The sequence below is a fragment of the Lutra lutra genome, chromosome 8 (genome assembly GCF_902655055.1).
Source record: "Lutra lutra chromosome 8, mLutLut1.2, whole genome shotgun sequence".
Classification (NCBI taxonomy): Eukaryota; Metazoa; Chordata; class Mammalia; order Carnivora; family Mustelidae; genus Lutra; species Lutra lutra.
Genome location: NC_062285.1, coordinates 103,531,529 through 103,554,561, shown reverse-complemented (window position 1 = coordinate 103,554,561; position 23,033 = coordinate 103,531,529). Strand labels below are relative to the sequence as shown.

Genomic DNA, 23,033 nt, shown 5'->3' with positions numbered 1-23,033 from the left:
TTTCCTTTGAACTATGACCCCAATATAAAATAATACTTTCAGGTCTTAAATCAGTTGAGTTTTGTTACATATGACATTTCCCTGATTATAAATTAACCTGTCATTTTCAGATATTCCCAACTGGTTATCTATAGAGTGTATGTGTGTACATGTCTGTGTAGTATGTATCATATCTATAAATCATACTTGATGGACAATATAATAAGCACACACACATCATATACACTTATATACTCTGTTGATCCAAGTATGGACAAATATTATTTGCAAATTTTCTTTTAAGAAAGTGTACTTTTCAGTTTTGCTAAGATGATGTCCAATATATTTGTTTGAACATAGTGTTACTTTGTCATCTACAAAATAAAGATAATAGAAGTGATTTTAAAAGAGCATCCACATTTGCCCTATGTAAGAGAATGCTTGCTGACTAGTAGTCTCTGAGCAGGCGATGTTCTGGAAAGGGAAACTAACATTATGAACCCATGTGACAGATGAGGAAAGCTGAGTCTCACTATGGTTAAGTTACTGAACTAAATTCACAGATCTATTAAGTGAGGGAGCCAGAATTTGAACTACTACCTCTTCAAGGCCTTTTCAAGGCCCATGTTTTTCCTACTATTTCATGCTACCAAGATCTTCTTACAGGGGAAAAATTATAAAGTTTTTTCCTAATGCAATCTTTCTTTCAGTATTTAGATATTTTATCTCCAGCCTCAGCTAATCTGGGCTGCTTGACTTTGATGCGGCTTGATGCTCCTACACCGCTTTGAGAAACTCAGATTCCTGGATGCTGGCCTGTCTTTACTTAAAGCTCTGGAATATTCCCCAAATGGACAGTTTTTTTTAGCTTGCTCCTACCAGTCATCCCTAGGTTTTACTTTCCTATACCTAGTGCTAACTTACAGCCTACTGCCTTCATCTCCCGCTACTCAGTATCCAGAGAGCCAACTATAATTCTTTTCTAAACAGGATTTGAAATTTGGGGGAAAAAAGTTGTTTGTTTTTTTTTTAAATGAATCAAAGTTACATAATTTTGTTTTTCTCACCAAACAAAAAGCAATGCTGTATTAACATTAAAATTATTCTTTTAGAAGAAGAGGCAAAAGGGGTATTTTTAAGTTTCAGACTATATTTTTCATGTGAATTATTTTTATAGGTACTTAACCAAAATAAGATTTTTACAGGATAGAAGATTCTGATCGTTCACTCATTCAGTCAACAAAAACAGAGACTGCACTAGGCCTAATACTAAGCACCAGGATACAGAGACGCTTAAGACCTGGGACTTAAAGTACCTGAATACTTGCAGTCAACAAACGAAGGTATCCATGAGGAACTACAACACCAGGTGGGGTGTGAACATCAGTGTCTGAAATTGGCAAGAAGATGGCAAATGAAGCTCAATTCAAGTGCACTACTGGGTTGTTCCTATCCTATCACTGGTCACCTCTAACAGTACACATGTATTGGCTCATAAAATTAAGACAAGCGTTTCTGAGTGTTAAATTTGGGAATCATTGTTTTATATATATATATATATTTATGTTTTTAAAATGTAGGAATTACAGGACACCTGGGTGGCTCAGTTGGTTAAAAGGCTGCCTACGGCTCGCGTCATGATCTCAGAGTCCTGAGATTGAGTGCCGTGTTGGGCTCCTTCCTCAGCGGGAAGCCTCCTTCTGCCTGCTCTGCCTGCTGCTCCCCCTGCTTGTGCTCTAACAAATAAATAAATAAAATATTAAAAAATAAAATAAAATGTGGGAATTATAAGCTCTTAAATATTATAACGGACTGCCTGATTAAAAAAAATTAAATCAGGGCTCCCGGGTGGTACAGTCAGTTAAGTGTCTGCTCTGGGTTTCTGCTCAGGTCGTGATCTCATGGTCATGAGATCAAGGCCTCACACTGGGCTCAACACTCAGTGCAGAGACTGCTTGAGAATCTCTCTCCCTCTCCCTTTCCTGCTCAACTCTCTCTCTCTAAAATCAATAAATACGTCCTTAAAAAATTCAATTCAATTTAAAAAATTAAAATCAACTAGTGGAATCAAAACTATTTTTGCATGTATCTTTGATCACAGCATTCAATAGTGTGAACTTGAAAAAGTCACATGGCCACCCTGGGCCTCAGATTTCTTACCTTCAGAGTGAACTATGCCATCTCTAAGGTTTGGTTTTTTTTTTTTGTTTTTTTTTTTTTGGCTTTATCATTCTGTAATTACTACATGGAACACACAATTCAGTCTGCTGAGATTTCACATTTCTGGTAAATTAAGTATTCATGTATCTTATTTGTTTCATTATTTAAACTCCATGATATTCTTTCATTTTTAATAAATATAACAGTTTCATCAAGCTTTTCTGGGGGCACCTTTGGTTTTAAAATTTGTACCAAAAGTGATCTGATATGACCTCATGGAAAATGGGCTTCCATAATACCCATTTTGGAACAACACCACTAGAACACAAATTTAACTAACAAAATCCTTGCTGAGTGGGTAATATTTTTCTTGTTCTAGCTTTAGTAAAATTTCTGTCCAAGAGGAGCTTAGGAAACATATGGCTTTGTGGATCTTATCATTTGGCAAAAAAACAATAAAATATATATGACAAGTTGAACTACAACATAAATGGATATAAAAATGATATTAAATCATTTGCTAAAATGATAAGGAATATTACATGTATTTTTGCAAGTATTCGGAGATTCTTTTTGACCTCAGTACTTTTGCCCTGAGACTCATTTGTTGGCTGACAATCTTGTCATGTTCTAAGATTTGAAACAGCATTTAGTTCCCCATGAGATCATGGAAAGCATTTTTGGAAAGTCTTCATGTTCGTTCAGTAGTGAAAGTTTACTATCAACTAATTTATTACGGATAAGAGCTTATGACAATTCAAATTTTTTTCTTTATATATAATGCAAAACTGATCATCCCACTCATTGCTCAGGGTACACTACTTCTTAAAGTAGGGTGCTTTGGATTAGTCCATGTAAGCAAAAATAAGCAATATAAACATTTTAAATATTAACTTGGTAATTGGTCTTTTAACATCTTTTCAAACACTTTATTTTACTAAATTAGTGGCAAGCAAAAAGCTTATTATCCCCTTTTTCATGGAACAATGATGGCTTCCCACTCCAACTTTGTGTGCTAAAAGGAAGACCAAACACCTTCCATGACTGCTCTTGTTCCTCTGACTTTCATTGTTCTAACTCTGATTTTGATTCCCCTACTTTCCCATTCTATATTGCATTCTAACCAGGACTGTATTTCAGTGGTAATGTCCAATAGAACTTGCTATAAATATGTAAATGTGTTTTCCAATATGGTAGCCATCAGTCACATGTAAAGATTGAGCACTTGAAAAATGCTTGTTGAAACTGCAGAACTGAATTCTTTAATTTTTATTAATTTAAATTGTAATAGCTACAGTGCCTAGTGGATACTGTATCAGTAAGCACAGATAGAGCATTTGAATACTTTTTAAGCTCTGTTTTCTACTTTGAAGTAGCTGCTCTAGCTTTACTTTCTCTTAGAATAATCCTCAATTTATATCAGGTGCTCTCAAAGATTTTTAGAAAAAAACTAAATAACACTTTGGTTAATCAACATTCTATTAGAATTAAGTTCCTCTCCATAAAAGCCTATTTTTAATTATGTTTGTAAACAAGAGTATGAAAAGCCCATTATCTTTGAGAAAAAAATAAAACAACAGTGTGTGCTAATGGACTCCCAGTCTTTCTGAATATTGGAAAGAATCTAGCTGTATAAAACAAGCATATAAAGGGCTAATTATATTTTCTAACCCAGGAAAGTGCTCTCCTAACTACCAAAAATAAAGTTTTTTTCTTCAAGGAAAGAATCCTAATACTTTTGGCCAAATGATATTATCAGACTTAACAGAATAAGACTTCAGGAGCAAGAAGCTAGCTGGTGGTCAGTATAAATTATACTACTACAGAATGTTTCTGAGGATGGATATGCTTAATACTACAGAGGTAAGGAAAGCAACACATCTATTGACTAATGTACTTTACACAGCAGCACAGCTCATTATGGAATATATTGGTATAGTTTTCATATTGGTATTTTCTCTTTCCTAGCATGTGAGCTGCTGGAAATTACCCTGGAGTCATTGATTCAGACTCTAGGGCCCAAGGAAGTTTTAGAAGAAGCCAACTACCCAGGTAAAGGGTGTAAAATCCAGCACGTTGTGTTTGTTGGTAGAAAAGAAAAATGGCAGTCAAAAATGAGGTCTGGGAGACAAAAATGATATCTAAATGCCTGGAGGATAAATACCCTGGAAACAGCATCCCTGGTGCTGGCCAGTGGTGCTGGTATTATCTTACCTGAAAAGAAGGAACATTGAATACTGCAGGTACAGTGGCAAAAATATAGTCCAGCTTAGCCCTAGGAAGCAGGATCATATTCTGTCAGAGAACATCCTAAAGCACCACTTTAGTGGTGGCCATTACCAGTTCGGCTATAAAGAAACACCTGTCAGCACCATCTGGCAGCAAAAAACAATAGCATGGACTGATGAGATGGTTTTAGCTCTACCTGCATGGGTAAGTAGGACGGACTCTGCCCTTTTCCACTCTCCACTAAACAATCAGAATTCTGAACTACTACTCACAAAGTTGATATTAGTGTCTGCGTTAAGATAATAGGTGAGGCACTTATAATGATTTCAAAACTTAAATAAAATTGGACTATCCTTTTACCCTATATTTGTGAGTAAAAACAATCAAACCTTACATGTTCAATAATGTTAGCCTTTCACTGTTGATACTGCTTAAATAGACATGGTCCAAATATCACAGAAATACCTAGATCAGTCAGTAACCAACCATCTTAAATCCTAAGAGGTATCATCTCTTCTATTTACAAAATACCATGGATTAATTCATAAATAGATGAATGGTTTGTAATGAAAGTACTTAAACTTTTAAACCTGTTATTTCTCTCACCTTCTAGAGCTGAAAGGCTTCAGAGAGTCAGTGAAAATAAAGGAGGCTGCACAGATAGTTGTGTTTTGAAAATTCCACTCTTGAGGCACCTGGGTGGCACAGTCAGTTAAGCCTCTGACTCTTGATTTCAGTGTGGGTCAAGATCTCAGGGTCATGGGATGGATCCCCAAATCCAGCTCTGCCCTCAGCCCAGAGTCTGCTTGAGATTCTCCCTCTCCCTCAGCTCCTCCCCTGCTGTGTACTGTCTTCTTCTCTCTTTCTCAAATAAATAAATCTTTCAAAAAGAAAATTCCACTCTTCCCTCATAGAGAGGAATAAAGTTCCAAGGGTATGTTTGGGCAGAGAATCTTCATAAGCATTTACTCCAACCAAAATGCCCTTGTCTTGGGTGAAAGTCTGCCCATTTTCTTATTTAATGATTTATTAGAGGACTGCTTGGGAGTAAGATGGTTTTTTGTTGTTTTTTTTTTAATCTTCCTTCTTTAGCATTTTATCAAAAAATAACCCAAATTTGGCAAGTACTCGCTAAACCTTTGCTGAAAAAATCGTTGTCTGTGGATTTACATGGATTTTTCTCCTTTGTTCCACAGCAACAGTTCTTGAGTTTATACCACATGCAATGTTTCCAACACAATGTTGACCTAGACAGACAGTGCCTTAACCTAATAGAGGCAGACTACAAACAAGCAAGCCGTTCCATGGGTAATAGGACACATTGAAAGGATTACTAGAAAGAAAATCAACAGAACACAATGATGGAGCGGATGAGGAAGCACTTTCTGGAGGAAATTACATTAATACCCTATCCCTGAATGATGAGAGGCCATTCACGCAAAAAACAGAGCAACAGATACTTCAGGCAGAAAGAACAGTGCAAAGACCTGAAAGTGAGAAAGCCCTTGGTTGTTCAAAGAACGTACTGACGGATCACCAACAGGCCTTGTACAGAATGAGGGAGAGAAAGGTGGCAGGAAATGGAGTTGGAGGGAGAATGGGAATTAGATTACGCCGGACCCCGATGGACCATGTCAAAGAGTTCAGATTGTAATCAAAATGCACTAGAAAGTCATTTCAGAAGGCAAGTGATAAATCCAGATGCATTAAAAAGAAAATCATTGTTACATCCATGAATCCTCTTGGTATCATATACTTAGCCAGAACACTAATTTGGTACCTGATAATGGATATGAAAGACATTTCTAAAATGACAAGTGGGACTGAAATGTGAAGGCACATTTTTACTTAACTTTTATTATACTCTTCCCCCAAAGCAATGTGGAAATCATTGCATCAGTTCATGATTATATAAAAATATTTTACAAAGCAAAGCAGACTAAGACATTATGTTGTTTTTCGAGTTTAACCCTCATCCTTTCCCAGTGTTAATTAGAGAGTAACAAGTCCCTGCAAGGTGTTGTTTATCTGTTATTTGCAAGCATGACGATTTGCCAATACCAGCAACTGTTAAAAGATAGAAGCCCTCCTTACTGAGACAGCATGAAGTAAAGTACTACATCGCACCTAACAATGCTCTTTCATCCAGCAGCTAGTAAGAGTTTCAAGGGAGAACAACTAATGTTAACAAAAAAAAACCCTAAAAAACAAAAAACAACAAGGTGTAAAATTAACTACCAGCAGCAAAATGTGAAAAATAAGCAGGAGAATTCATGTGCTTTTAGTCACATTCTTAAGGAGGGGCCGCCTTGCCTCAGAACTAAATGTGCCCATTTAAATTAATCCCTTGGAGTTATTAGTATGTGTGAAAACACACTTAAAGGAAAATGTGATTCTTGTAACTGGAGCACTATTGAAAGACACTTAAGTATAAAGTCAAAAGGGCTATTTATATAGAACACTATTATCATCTTCATTTTGCATTAGATCAATAAAACATCCTATAAATTAGGTACAATGATGGACACGTATCCATTTTATCTTTTAATATTCCCTCAAAAATGATGTGGACATGGGTTAAAATGGCTAGCAGTCTTTGGAGAGGAGTCCTGGAGAGGACAGATCCCACTTTCCATTCATTTCCACCATGATGAGCAAATTCTGAATGTGAATGTGGTCCAAGAGAACATCCTGCCTCCCTCCAGGAGAGCATAGTGGCTTACATACCTGTGTGTACTCACATGTGTCACTGGCACAGCCAGGAGACCAGGGAGCCAAGTTTTGTGGGTTATCTGCTGGCTGATGAGCTGGCAAAACAGAGAAGCTGAGATGGAGTGTGGCCCTGCCCGTGTGGACTGGCAATGATTTTTCTCCATGTAGCCTATCAAATTTAAATGTGACCTGTGTTTCTTACAACATATTTTCCTAACAATTAAATGAAGCTTCTAATGTGATTTAATGAAATCCGTCACCTTTAATAAGATAGATGGAGAACCTTGAGTGTAAGTTCCCAAATGTGACAAGTCGAATGTGACCAAACCAGGTTGAATGCCAATAAAGAAATGCAGTTTCCCAAATCTGGGCTCTCATTTTTCACATCTTTTCAAAATCATTTGGGAGGGGGCTCTTGAAAAACATTTGCTAAAAAAAAAAAAAAAGAAAAAAGAAAAAAGAAAACCACTTGCTTAAAAAAGTATTATACTCAAACTCACATAGCATAAAAGTTTAACAGAAACACTAGAAAGTCTTCCATAGATTTACATCTTTCAAAAATATTTTTAACAATACATTAATATGTTAGATTAAGAAATTATTTCCATGCACATAGAAAACATGCTAAACATAGGTAGATAAACTTTAAAATAAAATCATAGGCCATTGAGCAAAAGAAGAAGGTACAACCTGGTAAGTTCTCTCGTCTGGGACAAGTTCATCGCTAAAATGGACATAAAAAGTATTGGACCCACAAGTTGAGTTGTGAAGGTGGACAGAAATGCAAGGAAAAATGCTTTGTAAACTACAGATTGCTTGCTATTCAAATATTTGTTAAAGGCCCAACCCGCTTCGTTATGCAAGGTGAAAGTGATGGATATAAATGGATGCAGTCATTAGTAATGCAGTTAACACAGTAAAATCTATTACTGTTATCTACCAAAGAGCGTTAGTAGGCACTCCATAAATACATAAATACACACTGAAGTCAGTCAAAACATCATATCTTTTAAATCTGTGCTTGATTCTTAGATTGATAATTTCCATCCTCAAACAAAATATTATGCTACGATGCAATTTATAATACAACTAAGGGCAACAATACTAACCTGAATGCACTAACCTCCATCTCTGTCTCTGAAACAATGGTTTAGTTAACTGGAAGAGAGCAAGCACTACAGAGAACCCTCTGTAGAAGAATGTATAGAACATTCTTTGCTAAGGACTGCATCCACTGGGCACTAAGGAACAACTTCACCATTATGCAAAAACACTCACAAGAACTACTTCTAAACAGGCAATGTAACATTGCCCATTTTTATTAATTTTTACCCAGCTACACTGTCTACCGTGATATGTGTCAGGAAACATTTATAAAGAATAGCTAGATCCATGAAATATGAAAACCAATCATGATAAATGATTTCAAAAATGATAAAAAGGTATTTTATTGTGTTAATGCTTGGAACTGACATCTTCAGATTTAAACTGATGGTAATTGTGCTCTTTTATGAAATATACACATGATTGAATAAACCAAATTTATTTTTAAGTTAAGGAAAATCAATACATATAGGGGATGGATCCTATAATTGATTTTTAAGTCAGTGGTTGGAAATTGTGAATATATTTCCTATATATATCATGTAAGAAACACTGCTTAGGGTCCTAGGCCAATTGGAACAATACCCAGTGCAGCTAAAAGACTAGTAATAGCAGTCCTGAGTCAGTGTCTCTCTAAAATCTCATAAGCTCTCTTGATCCCTAAGTTATATAGAGGAAGAGAGTCAAGCTCAGGAGAGTAAGGCACAGAAATTATAGATATGCTACTAGAATGTAAGTACCAAGAAGCATCACTTCTTATTAATATATTCCCCCATAGTTTTTATACATATTTTCAAACATACAGAAAAGTTTAAAGAATTTTACAGTAAATACTTATATGCTACTAGATTCTACAGTTAACATTTTACCATGTTTGTTTCATGAAATATCTGTTATACACATTTTTATGCTCTCAATCTCAGGTTAGAAATGAAAGGAATAAAGCCTGTGTCAACTGAGAATTTTTCCCAAGTTCAATGTTCTTTTAATCCTCTTAAAAACAGAAACAAAATTCATCCTAAATATTTAGGATTTAGAAAGTAAATTTTTATTTAAAATGTACCATGAGTTAAGGATAACTTTGTATTTATCAATACGCTACACCCAGGAAATACTGTGGTTTATCAACCTTGTCATCCTAAGAAAAATAAAGTCATTGGGATGCCTGGGTGGCTCAGTCGGTTAATCGTCTGCCTTTGGCTCAGGTCGTGGTCCTGGAGTCCTGGACTGAGCTCTGCATTAGGCCCTCTGCTCAGCGGGGAGTCTGCTTCTCCCTCCCCCTCCACACCTCCCCGACTCATGCCCGCTCACTCACTCTCTGTCTCTCTTGTTTGCTCACTCTCTCCAGTAAATAAATAAAATCTTAAAAAAAAAAAAGAAAAGAAAAGAAAAGAAAAAAGAAAAAGAAAATATTTGAACTCACAAACTTTTCTTCTGACCAGCTCTAGGGTTGAACTCTAGTCCCATGTAGTTAAACCTATATCCCTATTTCAAGATGAAATATCCTAAGCACCAACTACCCTCTCTCTCTCTCTCCAGATAACAGGCAAGCTAGGCCCTGGACTCAGATGAACCACCTACACCAAGTTTAATATAAGTCAAGAAAGAATGCTCAGACCCACAGGGAAGTTCTATCCTCGGGCTAGAGTGAATAATCCGGGACTGATTAGTTATACTTCTGATTTTTCAAGGTAGAGGCGGGGAGTGGAGGTTGTTCCTACACCCAAATAAAGCAGCCCTTTACACTGTGCAGAGCCTCATGTTAGGAATGTTTAAATTGTTAAACACAGATGGTAGAGAGAAGTCTAAAATGAGCTGCTGTGATGGGAGCTAACCTGGAAATCATGGCACCAGCATTTCTGGACCTCACAGGTCCAGAAGTCAAGTCAAGGGATGAGAAGGGAGGCACTTCTGCCCTTTAGCTCACAGAGGAGAAACCATGCCTAACTGTAGTTCACCCTTCAAAACTACCAATTATTGAGTGTTTCCAGGTGCAAGACATTGCTCCAAATGCTTTATATATGTGGTTTTTTTTTTCAATACTCCCATTTTATAAAATAACACAACAGAGAAACTAAAAGAAGACAGGGGTTCAGTAATCTGAGGAAGCACCAGACCCAAGAATCAAACTCAGATAGTCGTATTCTAGATCCTTTGCTCTTAACTATTTACTAGGCTACTTTTTTACTGGATCCTCCCAAAGACACTGCTAGCCTGACTGATGAGGTCATGTGTGAAATACTGAGCCAAGTTTTATTATTGGGCCATGTTTCTTCCTACTTAACATAAGATCATGGGTATCAACATTTTTTTTTTCTCCATCTTACTGCTCATTCGTGATCAACTCCCCTAACAGTGTCCTCCTCTTGGGGCAGGTTCACGATTCATCTTCATCCACACAACTAACATGGTATGTTAGTATTTTCAGATCTGTTCACTGGAGCAGTGATTTCAGCTTCGACAATAGTAGGAACCCAGATTTGGCTTCTGGACCTGAGGCATTACAGTTTCTCAGAGAAGATCTACTTTTAGGAGAGTTTAGGAGCCTTTATATGAAAACTCTTTTTATAATGCTAGTCCTTCGTTTCCATGTAGACATTGTTTTGTGTATATAGAGCTTCTCCAACAAGGAATTGCAGAGGAAAAGAGGAATGAATGGAAAGATTTCACATAAAAACCCACTCCAAACACCAGGTTCAATAATTGTGTCTTGTTTGTTTTTTTAGTTAATAAGGTGAAAGCAGAAGATGGGAAAAGGTGCTCACAGCTCCTCCAGTGACTTCTTGGGTCAAATTGCAATTTGTGCTGCAGAGGCCACTGACAATGGTGTGGCGGTGGGAGGTGGCAGCAGCTGTCCTGGGTGCAGATCACCTGTTAATTGACTGGGACTGTACAGTGTTGATATTATTATCTGGGTGTGCACTGGGGATATCCAAGAATAAAATAGGAATGAATAAAAGAGGCAGAATTCTTGAAAAACTTGAATTCCAAATAACTATGCTAACATAGAGTCCAACACTAGCTGACTGAAACAAATTAACACTATGGATACTAGAACTCTAGTACAGAATGTCTTAGTTTAGGTTTCTGCCAGAGTAGACCTTGAAACGATGATTCCTGTGAAAGTAGTTTATTTTGCTGATGGTTCCGGAAATACTGGGAGAGAAGTCAGGAAAGGAAATGAGAACCAGAAGATAGAAAATAAAGGGTATCTTATTGCAATAATGGGTAACCAAGGCTTCGTCCCACTGAGGAGCTCTCAGGCATGAGCTCTAGGCCAGTGCTTCTCCAGTACTACTGTGTATGAGAATCACCTGGGAATCTTGTGAAAAAGCACATTCTGATTCAGCAGGTTTGGTGTAGGGCCTGAGACCCTGCATTTCTTATACATTCCCTGATGAGAATACTACTGCTGTTCCTCAAAAACACACTTTGAAGATCTGATGGTTTTCTGTTTATCATAAAAATTTTCCAAATTTGCAAATAAAATTGAAAAAATTTCTTATGTCCACTGCTTTTATAACATATCATTAAATTTGCTTTTTTTCATGTAATTCTTATCCCAGACATGGCATATTCACTGACTACTATGCCTGGGAGAAATCTGGTCAGTCCCCGTGTAAGGAAAACACAAAAAATTCTGTCTACCCTGTCCCAGGGCTATGAGATTAGATGGCTCTGCTCACCAGCAGGTAGCCTGCTGTACACAGAAACACATTGGGCATGTCAACCCACTCAGGGATCATCTCAGACTCCTCTTCTCTGTTTATATCTCCGGTTCTTGCTTCCCATTCCATTTAGGTACCAAAGTATACCCTGATTTTGTGATTAATCTCATCTTTGGCCTTTGGAAATGAGCAAAAGTCTTTTCCTCTCCCACCCAATTTTAACATTCAACACTCTTTAATGGTATTTTTACATGCATCCTAAGGTTTTGCCCACTTTGCTACCTCAGGGCAAGATTTGTGAAATCTCAGTCCACCCTTTTATACTTACCTGGAATCTCAAAGGAGGAAACAGATATGGTTAAACTACTGTTTCAAAATCATTGTGTTATATTGAAAAGTATGTATTTATGTGATCAAATGGAGAAAAGCCACAGGCCTTTTAGGAAGACAGTCTTAAGGAGAAACTGACAATGACATGATCGGCCATTCAAAACAGGCCACACGGTATTATAATATTTGCTTTAAAAAGTTGTGTGTGTGTATAAATATAAATATTATAAACATTAACACAGAAATCTAATGATGGATGTATGTATGTATGTATAGAAAGGTGAGAGGAAACTTGTATATTAGTGTATTTCAAGTTTTTTGCATTGCATATGGTCACATTTTTCCAACATATTTTAGAAGAAAAAATTAGTCTCCATCATTCCTTTATGGAATGATAAAAATCAGAACTCACATGTTAATATCAAGATAGGAAAAAGGATTTAAGAAGAAACAGAAATTAAAACTTACTGAATCTTATAGCTTAGTAGTCATTGTTGAGATCACAATTAATGACAACTAGTAATCATAACAAGAATTTACATATAATTCTGTCTTCAAAATGCATAAAACATGTATCACAAAACTCAAGTATCATCTAGTTTGGACCTACCTGTTGTATCTATCTATTTCTATGAAGATTATGCAGTCATTACATCTGTTGATATCTAAAATCCACCAATCAGGAAATGGAACATGGTCTAGTTTAGAACAAAGGATTAGAACCATTAAGCATGGTATACAGTATTCACTTTTATCTATTTCCAGTTCTTCCCATTTGCCCAAGTCTGCTGACATTGAAAATGTATGCTGTCAGGACCAAAAAGGCAAGTAGCCATATAAACCACCTATGATATGATAGAAAAAGATTTAAAAGAAATTCTATCCAAGTTCAGATCTGAGAGAGAAGTTTCTAGAATCACTGCTTCACAGAAAAGCCCACCTTATATAATTCATCCTTAGAGAACTCCTGGTAAAGTGGTTGGCGACAGTTGTTTGCAGTACCCTTTTTTAAGAGATGATGAGGCAGAGGAAGAAATAGGGACAATCTTTAATGGTATCATAGTATGCCACAATTCCAGTACTCGTTTCTTTGTGAACATAACATTCATATTTGTATTTGTACATGGATTCCAGATTTATACAACAGAATTGCATAATGGCTGCTCAATGTATTTCAAAAATTAAAAGTATGGATAATCAGTAACCAGATGACTAATCAATTTTGTTGAGACCACTAGATAATCCACTCATATTAGCAGTCATGCTTCAAAATCAGATGATTAATAAATGATGTAACTTTGCTTCAGAAATGTCATTTATCCTAAAGGTCCTTTTAACATACCTCATATACACTAAGAAAAAAGAAGTCAGGCAGATTTATAAAAATAAAGCACCATTTAATGAGTCCATCCTTCAAGAAGAACAAAGAATGAAAGCCTGGAACTCTCCTAAGCCTTCTCTTCTTGAGTGATTTATCTTCATATTTTCTCTTAAGAAAACAGATTTTTAATCAATTTCCAACAGAAACAATTTCACGTAGTTTTCAACACCTGTGATGACAATCTCAATATACTTTTTGACTCTAAAATGATGCTATTTTACCAATACTGCAAGAAAATGCAACAGATGTTGTCTAAAAGAATCAGCACACTAAAAAGAAAGATACTAAGAGAAGAATTAGGCTAGATTTAAACCAATAAATTATCTTTACTCTCTCAAGCACTGGTAATCACGAGTAAGGTTTTCAGTAAAATTACTGGAGTAGCCTAACATTGTATACAGAGATGCGGCTGGACCACACTTCTGTCTGAAGTCAACTGAAAAACAAACGAAAACTAGTCTATGTGGAGAGACACTGTGGAAGCCCTCATTGCACTGGCAGATGAAGCTTTTTCTAATCTCCAACCTAACCTTGATGTTAAGGCCACAATACCAGTGGGGCTGCCCTTAAAACAGCAGGTTTTCTCCAAATCAGCACCTCCTTTTCTATTAATTAACTCAGTTGTTTCTCTCAATTAACATGGCTTTCCACATCTCAGACTCTCTCACTCACTACACCCAGACTGTGTTACTTTTTTTTTTTCATATTTTTAAAATTTATTTTCAGCATAACAATATTCATTGTTTTTGTACCACACCCAGTGCTCCATGCAATCTGTGCCCTCTCTAATACCCACCACCTGGTTCCCCCAACCTCCCACCCCCCACCTCTTCAAACCCTTCAGATTGTTTTTCAGAGTCCATAGACTGTGTTACTTCTGAAACAACTGTCATCATATAGAAAGACAAGATGTGTTAGAATTTATCTGGAGGTTCTAGCAAGGCAGTGTGAAAATAATGCTAACTAGCATGTAAAAGACCTGATTTTAGGCAATGAAAACCTGTGATGACATCAGTCTTAGACATTTACATGAATGTCAATCTCTGCAAACATGCAATAATACTGTCATCCCTTTCTGCTTTAGGGAACAGAGAAACAAAAGCATTCCAGTTGGTCACTAAGTACGTATTGCATTTCATTGTTACAATTTCAAAATACGTGTCCTGCTATCCTTTTCAGCAATACCTAGTGAACTGTGGACTATGACAAATGCTTTGGTTTAAAACACAAAATATTCACGGAGCAATAACGCAGTGTCCCAGGGCTGTCTCAGCTGTAAACTGCTGCAATTAGACTGACAGTAAAATCTACTGAGCTCTGCTTTTCTGTTCAAGGTCACAGTTTATTAAACTGAAGTGACATTTGTACCTATTGGGCTTTCACTGTTCCAGGGGCTTTTGCAGAAAGAATCCCACAAAATGATGAAATTAGTCGAAAACAACACACCAAACACACTGGCATCAGTGAGAAAACATGGGTCAAAAGGTCAAGTTTTCAAAAATAAAACACCACATTATGGGCATGCAGGAACTCAGATGCCACGAAAATTTTCCCATCTGGGACATTCCAGAAATGGAATGCCAAAAGCAGGAATTATGGGCCAATCTTGACTGAAAATTCTACTGATAAAAATCACAGGAATCAAAAAGTGAGTTGAATTTCACCCAGCCTTACACTAATCCAAGTCAATTTGGATTCTTAGAAGTATTCTCAATCCCTGTAAGATCCACATCTCGGGTTTATCCATAATGAAGAGTACTTCAGATAGGACTTGTGGATATGATATCTTTTAACATTCAAATGTGTTTTCCAGATTTAGTCAGGTGATGGGATATTATTTTGAAGAAGCCCAAGAAGTCACACACCCTTCTGAACTCTATAGTTTTGAATAATGGTATATATATATTCTTCTTATTATAGATATATTTTTAAGGAACTGATCATTATTTTTACAGGACCAAATCTCTTAAGGAGATATAAAAAAGGTTAAAAAAGCACCTTTTACCTTGTAGAAATACATGTTCTTCACAAACTGGAAAGGACCAAGCATGCGCCTGGTATAGTAAGCACTCCATAAATTCTCTCTTCCCTGACATTCACGGACTCAATGCATGCAGCAGAACCATACTTACAAACTCATACGCTCAGTGTCCTAACAGTTCCTACTCAGAAGCAGAGCATACAAAATACAAACTCATATATTTTAAGGCGAGAACAAAAACTAGTGAGCTATTCGTAGACTGAACAAAAAAAAATCAGTGGCACATTGTTCAAAACAGGAGCATGTACTGAAGCCAGTTCAATTCACCTTGCTTTAAATAGCTACCACATGCCAAATACTGTGAGAAGAACACATTTTTCAGTTACACCAAAAAGACACTTCACCTCTGGATTAAGTCGTGAGTTGGAATAAATGCATTTTATTTCACTGATGTGGAACACTGTGCCTGTTAAATTAATTCATCATGAAGGACTACAAACACTTGAAGTAATTACATGAATGCTCTTATAATCTCTGCGGGTAATTGTGTGGTGGCAGGGCTGTGCCCAGAGCTTAGTCTGCAAAGATTTATGATATTAATGTTTCCTTTTTCTCCTTACTACAAACTCACAAAACTGTCATTGAGTCTAGATATCCCTGCTTACACTTAGCAAATTTGAATCTGAAGTACTGATCAATTGATCGATCAATATCTGAGATTCCAGCTTACTCAGTGTGAATGCTCAAACCAACTGGGTAGCTAGGAGATCATTAGAATCCCATTTTCCCCTTGATAATGCTCATTGAAAATGTTCCTGCCTCCCCCACCTCCCTTTCAACTAAAAGGTGAGGTTTCAGTGAAATGGGGATCTTCCCATCCAACACAAACAGAATCATGGCTCTCCATAGTTTGTCTAAACGCTATTACTTTTCTCTATGAGCTGAACGGCCCTTTGTGAACTGGCCTGGGAAACTAAGCATCATGACAGATCACGGTTTAAAGTTCCATACAAAGAATTTTCAAAATAATTTTGAGAGTTCATTCCATTCTGTAGCTTGCAATCCCTTCTGTGTTTGCAGAAAATATTTTTTATTCAGGAAAGAAAATGATAACACCTGCAAAGGGACTTTCCTTCCAGAAAAGAAAGACTGCCTTCAAAAATGAGAATTCTGTGGTATTAATTGCTTACCTATTACCCACTTCCCTTGTCTCCAATCTGAGAGAGTAATCCATCAGGGTTAAGGACATTTTAAAATCATAGCTAGAGAAAAATGATTAAATTGCTCCCCATAGTTAAGAAATTGCATAGTGTGCTTTGGACGGAAAACTGATCTTACCATCTCCTTTGGATCAACACCCTTAGTAGCAGCAGAAGAAAAAAAAGTGCTGACCCATTTGAAACACCAACAGCATTCTTGGTAACACACTTACTTTTGCAGAAATCTATATCCACATTGAAGTCAAAATTGATTCCAGGTATCTTGGATTTTACATTACTTAGTATTTCCAAGATTTACTTATAATGCAGGTAAACCCAGTGACGGAACCAAACGGGACATTAATAGCACACCCATTCTTGCTTAGAGTCGTGCAAAGGATCACTGTAGCACCTTTCCTAGTAGCCCTGGTCTAAATGTCAGAGCAAATTAACAAGCTATTGTCTATATGATCTCTTCTAAACGTCTTACCTCCAAAACTGCAAAAGAGCTAGTTGTCTCCTGGGAGTACCAGATGACTAGTAAGCAAATTTCTATGCCAGATGTAAAAACAAACTTTAATCATGCCCCCTAGATCCAGGTCTGACTCAAAATATCCTTTCTATTATCTCTCTATTCCTTGCTTTTGTGCCTCAGCGACTGACTGGGTCCCCACACACCTCTCCTGTACTAATGGAGTCAATGAAAGCACTACGAAAGATAATATATTTCATTATGAGTGGGATTCCTCCCCTGGGCACCATCTTTGACCCTTCTGATAAGTACTCTCTGGATGGTTCTCACCACTGTACAGCAGTTTAGCAGGTAAGAATGTCTAAGAAGGTAGAAAAAATGAGGTTTAAGTGCAAAACTCGATACTCAATTCCCAGCTTCTCACTCAGAACTTCTCTAAATCCAATAAAAAAAAATATATTAGCGCAGCCCTATTTTGATATTTTCCATTAGTTCTTTCGACATCACACATGAAGAGTCAAACCAAAGCTCACAGTTTCCTCATGACTCTCTTTCCAGGCCAGCTGTAAAAACGAGAGAGTTTATGTTGATGTACCCTAAGGACATGAAATTGGAGAACTGCAAATGCCAACTGCACCTTCTACTGGTAGCGAGGCAGGTGTTCTCCTTTAGGAGAGCTCCAACTTGCTCCATTACTCTAGTAATGCCCCATGAATCATACCTCACCCTGGATCTCAGAAAACTGTTCCATGAGGTAGGCCAGCAGGTCACTAGGATTTCTAAAAGTCAAGAGTGAGAGAACACCATAGAGTCCTTTGCCAAACCACTGGATGGATGAATTCAGAAGACTTTAGAAACAAAACTACCAACCGGTAATGAAATCCAGACCCACAGATATGCTTGGCTATACGGTAGAATTTACTTCCACGAAATAGTATGTTACTTTATTTCCTAAAGCACGTTCATTTTCAATTTACAAACTTCTCTCTAAGCATAAACAAAAAGACCAAGCAAAAGGAAATTATTTGTCTTACCTTCTTCTGATCTTCTAGCTTGTGACTCACTGGATTCTTCCCATGTCTGTTCATCTCTGAAGATAAATCCATCACATTAGGTTCTTGCTTTTCAAAATGGAATCTCTTCAAAAAAGCAGCAAACTAATCCAAGATGCAATCACTAGGAAAACACTGGCATGCCACATTTCCCATCAAACACTGTCTCCGAACTTCATCAACTCCAGGGAATGATTAAAAAGTCCATTGATTGAATGGAAAAGATGAATTCTGCAATTTACTCCCAGGACTTTCCAAATCAGCATATCGTTTTTAAATGCTGATGTCTCAAAAACAAAATATTCATCCAGAACTTTAACTCCAACTGCTATCTTTTTCTTTCTTCACAGTTTTCCATTTTAATAAATAATTACACAGTTCCTGTAAACCTGTGATTAAAAAAAAAAACAAACGCACTGTTAATTCTCCCCCATCGTTTATAGTACAATTAATGAAAAATTCTTATCTAAAATGTGCAATTTAGAAAAAAAGTTTAGGCATTGATTATATTTCACATAAAATCAACAGCAAGTGAAAGGCATTATTCTTTACTCTTCTAGTCTTTAAAAAAACCAAATACAATAACTGAATTAAAGCACAATATTAAAACCAGGGATTCACAGGTTATCAGAGTTAAAAATCAACAGAGAATAAACATACACAGTCATCAAACATGTGCATTTGCTCTGTGGATCCACTCATTAATTTCAGTATTCGCATAACTACAGAATTTAGAAAAGAGCCCAATACATGTTGACATGATGTTTGACTGATAGTTTTCATAAACAACTTTATTTAAATTTTATTTAAATTTAAAATTTAATTTAAAATTTAAATTTAAAATTAAAATTAATTTGTTAGTCTATTTTAAGATGAGTTTGAGAGGGTAAGTAAATTTTTCTAAGTTTAATAAGTAAGTAGTAATAAGACTAGAATTAGAATTCAGATTCTTTTGAATCCAAAACCCATTCTTTGTCCTCCACATAGTTGCCTCAATTTACATTATATATTTTGTCCACAAGGATCCCATAAATGAGTTTGCCAGGTGCCTTGCTGAATTATGAATGCATAAGTCATTCTCTTTTTTTAAAAAAATGCATATAATCTAGTGGTTTCCAAACCCTGCTAGAAAATGGAATAATCTGGGAATACTCCTAATCATAGAGACTCCTTGTGTCCACCCAACACAGCTAATGTAGAAGCTACAGGGTAGTGCTTGGAAATGTGCATTTTTTTTTTTCCATCTCTTCAAGACACTCCTGATACAGTAAAACCACTGAGGAGTTGGAATCTCCCTCTACTATAGGGCTTCCCAAACTTGTCTGCATTTTGCAATCATAGGAGAGCTGCAAAAACTATTCATTCTTATATCCCATACCCAGAGACTCTGATTTAACTAGTCTAGATATGACCTGAGTCTTGGAACCACTGCCCTAATACATAAAATCCCTTAACATAATTGATGGACCACTGCTTGAATACATTAAACAAAAAGAAACAGTATCTTGGGAGGCAGTTCCTTCCATAGCAAAGCAGTTCTGGTCTTTAGACAATTCTTCCTAATTTGGATATAAATTCTGCTTTCCTAAATACTTCTGTACATTATTTATATTCTTGTGATGATCATTCTTGGAATCATCAATATACCTAAAATACTTTTAATTTCCTCTTTTATCTGACAATTCTTCAAGTATCATCTTAGCCAGATTAACCATTTCTAGCACCCGCAACAATTCCTCATCACCCTGGTTATTTACTTGAGAGGTTCCAATTTTTACAGGACTCATAAACTGTGCGATCAAGAGCTGAGCACAAAGGTTCAGCATGATGTGTTCCCTTTAAGAAATCACTGCCAGGTTCCACAAAACAAGCAAGCCAAGAATAAAATACATGATAAAGTAGATAGTGTTTGAAAAATCAGCTCTTGAACTACCTTTTTGCCTTTCCATACACTGTCTCCTTCTAGCCATTATTTTGCCAAGCCATGGTCTTTCTTGAAGTCCTCTGATACACTGCAGAGGTATATTTAGTTTGTATATTAATTGGAATGTTATCAGCAAAGAAAATAGCATGGGCCAAGGCTTGGACATGAGGGAACACAGAGCTAATATGAGGAGTTCACAGAAATTCAATAAGGAGTCATGGAAAATGTGTAAGAAGAAACAAAGCATAATAGAATTTGCGGTTTTAAAAGTTCATCTTAATTTCAATATGGAAGATAAATGGAAGGGAACAAAACTTGTGACAGAAAAATCTTATGGGGATTGCTTAAATAATCAAAGAGAGAGACAACAGTATTCTGAACTGAACTAGCGTAGGAACTGATGGGATGGAAAAAATGACAAAACTAAGTAATGTGGTATTTAAAAGGTGTAGTTGATGGAATTGTTAATTGACTGGACATGACTGTGGGTGTGTGATGCAAAGGGTGCATGAGCACAGGGAGGATTATATCATCTAAAACAGCAAATACCACAAAAGAAGCATTTTGGACAGGAGAGGATAAAAGAATTTGTAAAGCAAACTACAGATGCTTGCTAAAATCCAGAAAATTAGAAGTCAATCTCACTGTTGGACATAGAAGCAAAAATCCTAAAGGAACATTAACAAACTGAATCCAGCAGTGTCTAAAATGAATCATATACAAATTCCGAATTGGTGCTATGCCAGGAATAAAGATTGGTTTAAGATTTGAAAATCAATCAGTATAATTCACCACATTAACAAAATAAGGAAGAATAATGATATGCTCATCTCCACTGGAGCATTAATATAATTTAACAAATTAAACATCAATTCATCACACACACACACACACACAAACACACGCATGCACGCACAAACTCTTAGAAGACTAGAAAAGGACTTCCATAATATTCCTTTATCTGATAAAGCGTATCCACAAAAATGTCTACAGTAAACATCAGACTTATTGGTCAAAAATTAAAGACTTCCCTTTTGCTGAGGAGCAGCACATAAATACCTGCTAATATAAATTCTTTTTTTTTTTTTTCAGTTGCATATATTTTTTTTTTATTAGAGCACTTTTTACATTATGGGCATTAATACTTTATACTTGTGTTGCATGTATTGTTCCTTTTTTTTTTTTTTTTTTTTAGTTTTCATGAGAAATTTTTATTTTTTTTTAATTTTTTTTTTATTTTTTCAGCATAACAGTATTCATTATTTTTGCACCACACCCAGTGCTCCATGCAATCTGTGCCCTCTACAATACCCACCACCTGGTGCCCCCAACCTCCCACCCCCCACCCCTTCAAAATTCTCAGATCGTTTTTCAGAGTCCATAGTCTCTCATGGTTCACCTCCCCTTCCAATTTCCCTCAACTCCCTTCTCCTCTCCATCTCCCCTTGTCCTCCATGCTATTTGTTATGCTCCACAAATAAGTGAAACCATATGATAATTGACTCTCTCTGCTTGACTTATTTCACTCAGCATAATCTCTTCCAGTCCCGTCCATGTTGCTACAAAACTTGGGTATTCATCCTTTCTTTCTTTCTTTTTTCTTTTTTTTTTTTTTTTTTTTTACAGCTTTATAAACATATATTTTTATCCCCAGGGGTACAGGTCTGCGAATCGCCAGGTTTACACACTTCACAACACTCACCTGCTAATATAAATTCTATTCAATATTGTACTTAAAGTCCTACCACGCAGTGATATAAGAAAATATGAGAGAGAGATGAATGGAGGGAGCAGTATGCAGGCAAGCAGTATAAGCACTAGAAAGGAAGAAGTATGACTTTTATTTATAAATATTATGATGATGTATACAGAATATTAAAGAATAAAGAGATAAATTACTAGAATTAATATTTGAGTTAGCAAGTTTCCTGGACACAAAATTAACATATAACATCCTTTTATATTCCTTTATAACAGCAGCAAACATTAAAAAAATGAAACTTTAAAAAGATACTGTTTACAGTGGTATTAAATATATTAAATATCTAGGAATAGATCTCATAAAAGATGGTAAGAACTTTATGATGAAGCAATAAAACATCAAAAAACAAAAATCTAAATAAAGGATTATGCTACATTCACAAACTGTAAGATTTAATACTGCAGAAATGCCAATTTATTCCTAAAAAATTTATAGACTCAGTGCATTATCAATCAAAATGCCCAGTTTTCTTCTTATAACTTCAGAAGATGCTTCTAAAATATATATGGAAAAACAAAATACCATTAAAATCCAGGACATTTTTGAAGAGCAAGTTGCAACTATTTGCTCTGCCAGATGTTAAGAAACATAAACCAATAATACAATGGTATATAACTGGTACAAGGAGAGACAAGTTAACTATGGACACAGAAAGCCCAGAAACAAACTCTTAACACATACGGGTCACTTGATTCATTACAACGTTGCATTTACAAAGCCACAGGAATTTTTTTTTTAAGATTTTATTTATTTATTTGACAGAGAGAGAGATCACAAGTAGGCAGAGAGGCAGAGCAGAGAGAGAGGGGGGGAAGCAAGCTCCCTGCTGAGCAGAGAGCCCAATGCAGGGCTCCATTCCAGGACCCTGAGATCATGACCTGAGCCGAAGGCAGAGGCTTAACCCACTGAGCCACCCAGGCGCCCCGCCACGGGAATTTTTTCAATAGAGTTCTGGCTCAATTAGATATCCCTGTTGGTTTAAAAAAAAGGAAAAAAAAAAAAAGAAAAGAAAAAGAAAAAATAAAGAAATTTGACCTCTACTTCACATCAATAATCAATTCCAGGTGGACTATGAGTCTA

At 36.3% G+C, this 23,033-nt stretch overlaps 1 protein-coding gene across 1 annotated transcript in view; it reads right to left on the bottom strand.

Annotated features, from left to right (window-relative positions):
• Positions 1-18,650, bottom strand: part of NAV3 (neuron navigator 3) — a 617,699-nt gene extending 599,049 nt beyond the window's left edge. Inside the window, exon 1 of the mRNA XM_047741951.1 lies at positions 18,250-18,650. Coding sequence (XP_047597907.1) covers positions 18,250-18,321 — 72 coding nt within the window. The 5' untranslated portion in view covers positions 18,322-18,650. The remainder of the gene's footprint in view (positions 1-18,249) is intronic.
• Positions 18,651-23,033: the final 4,383 nt, after the last annotated feature.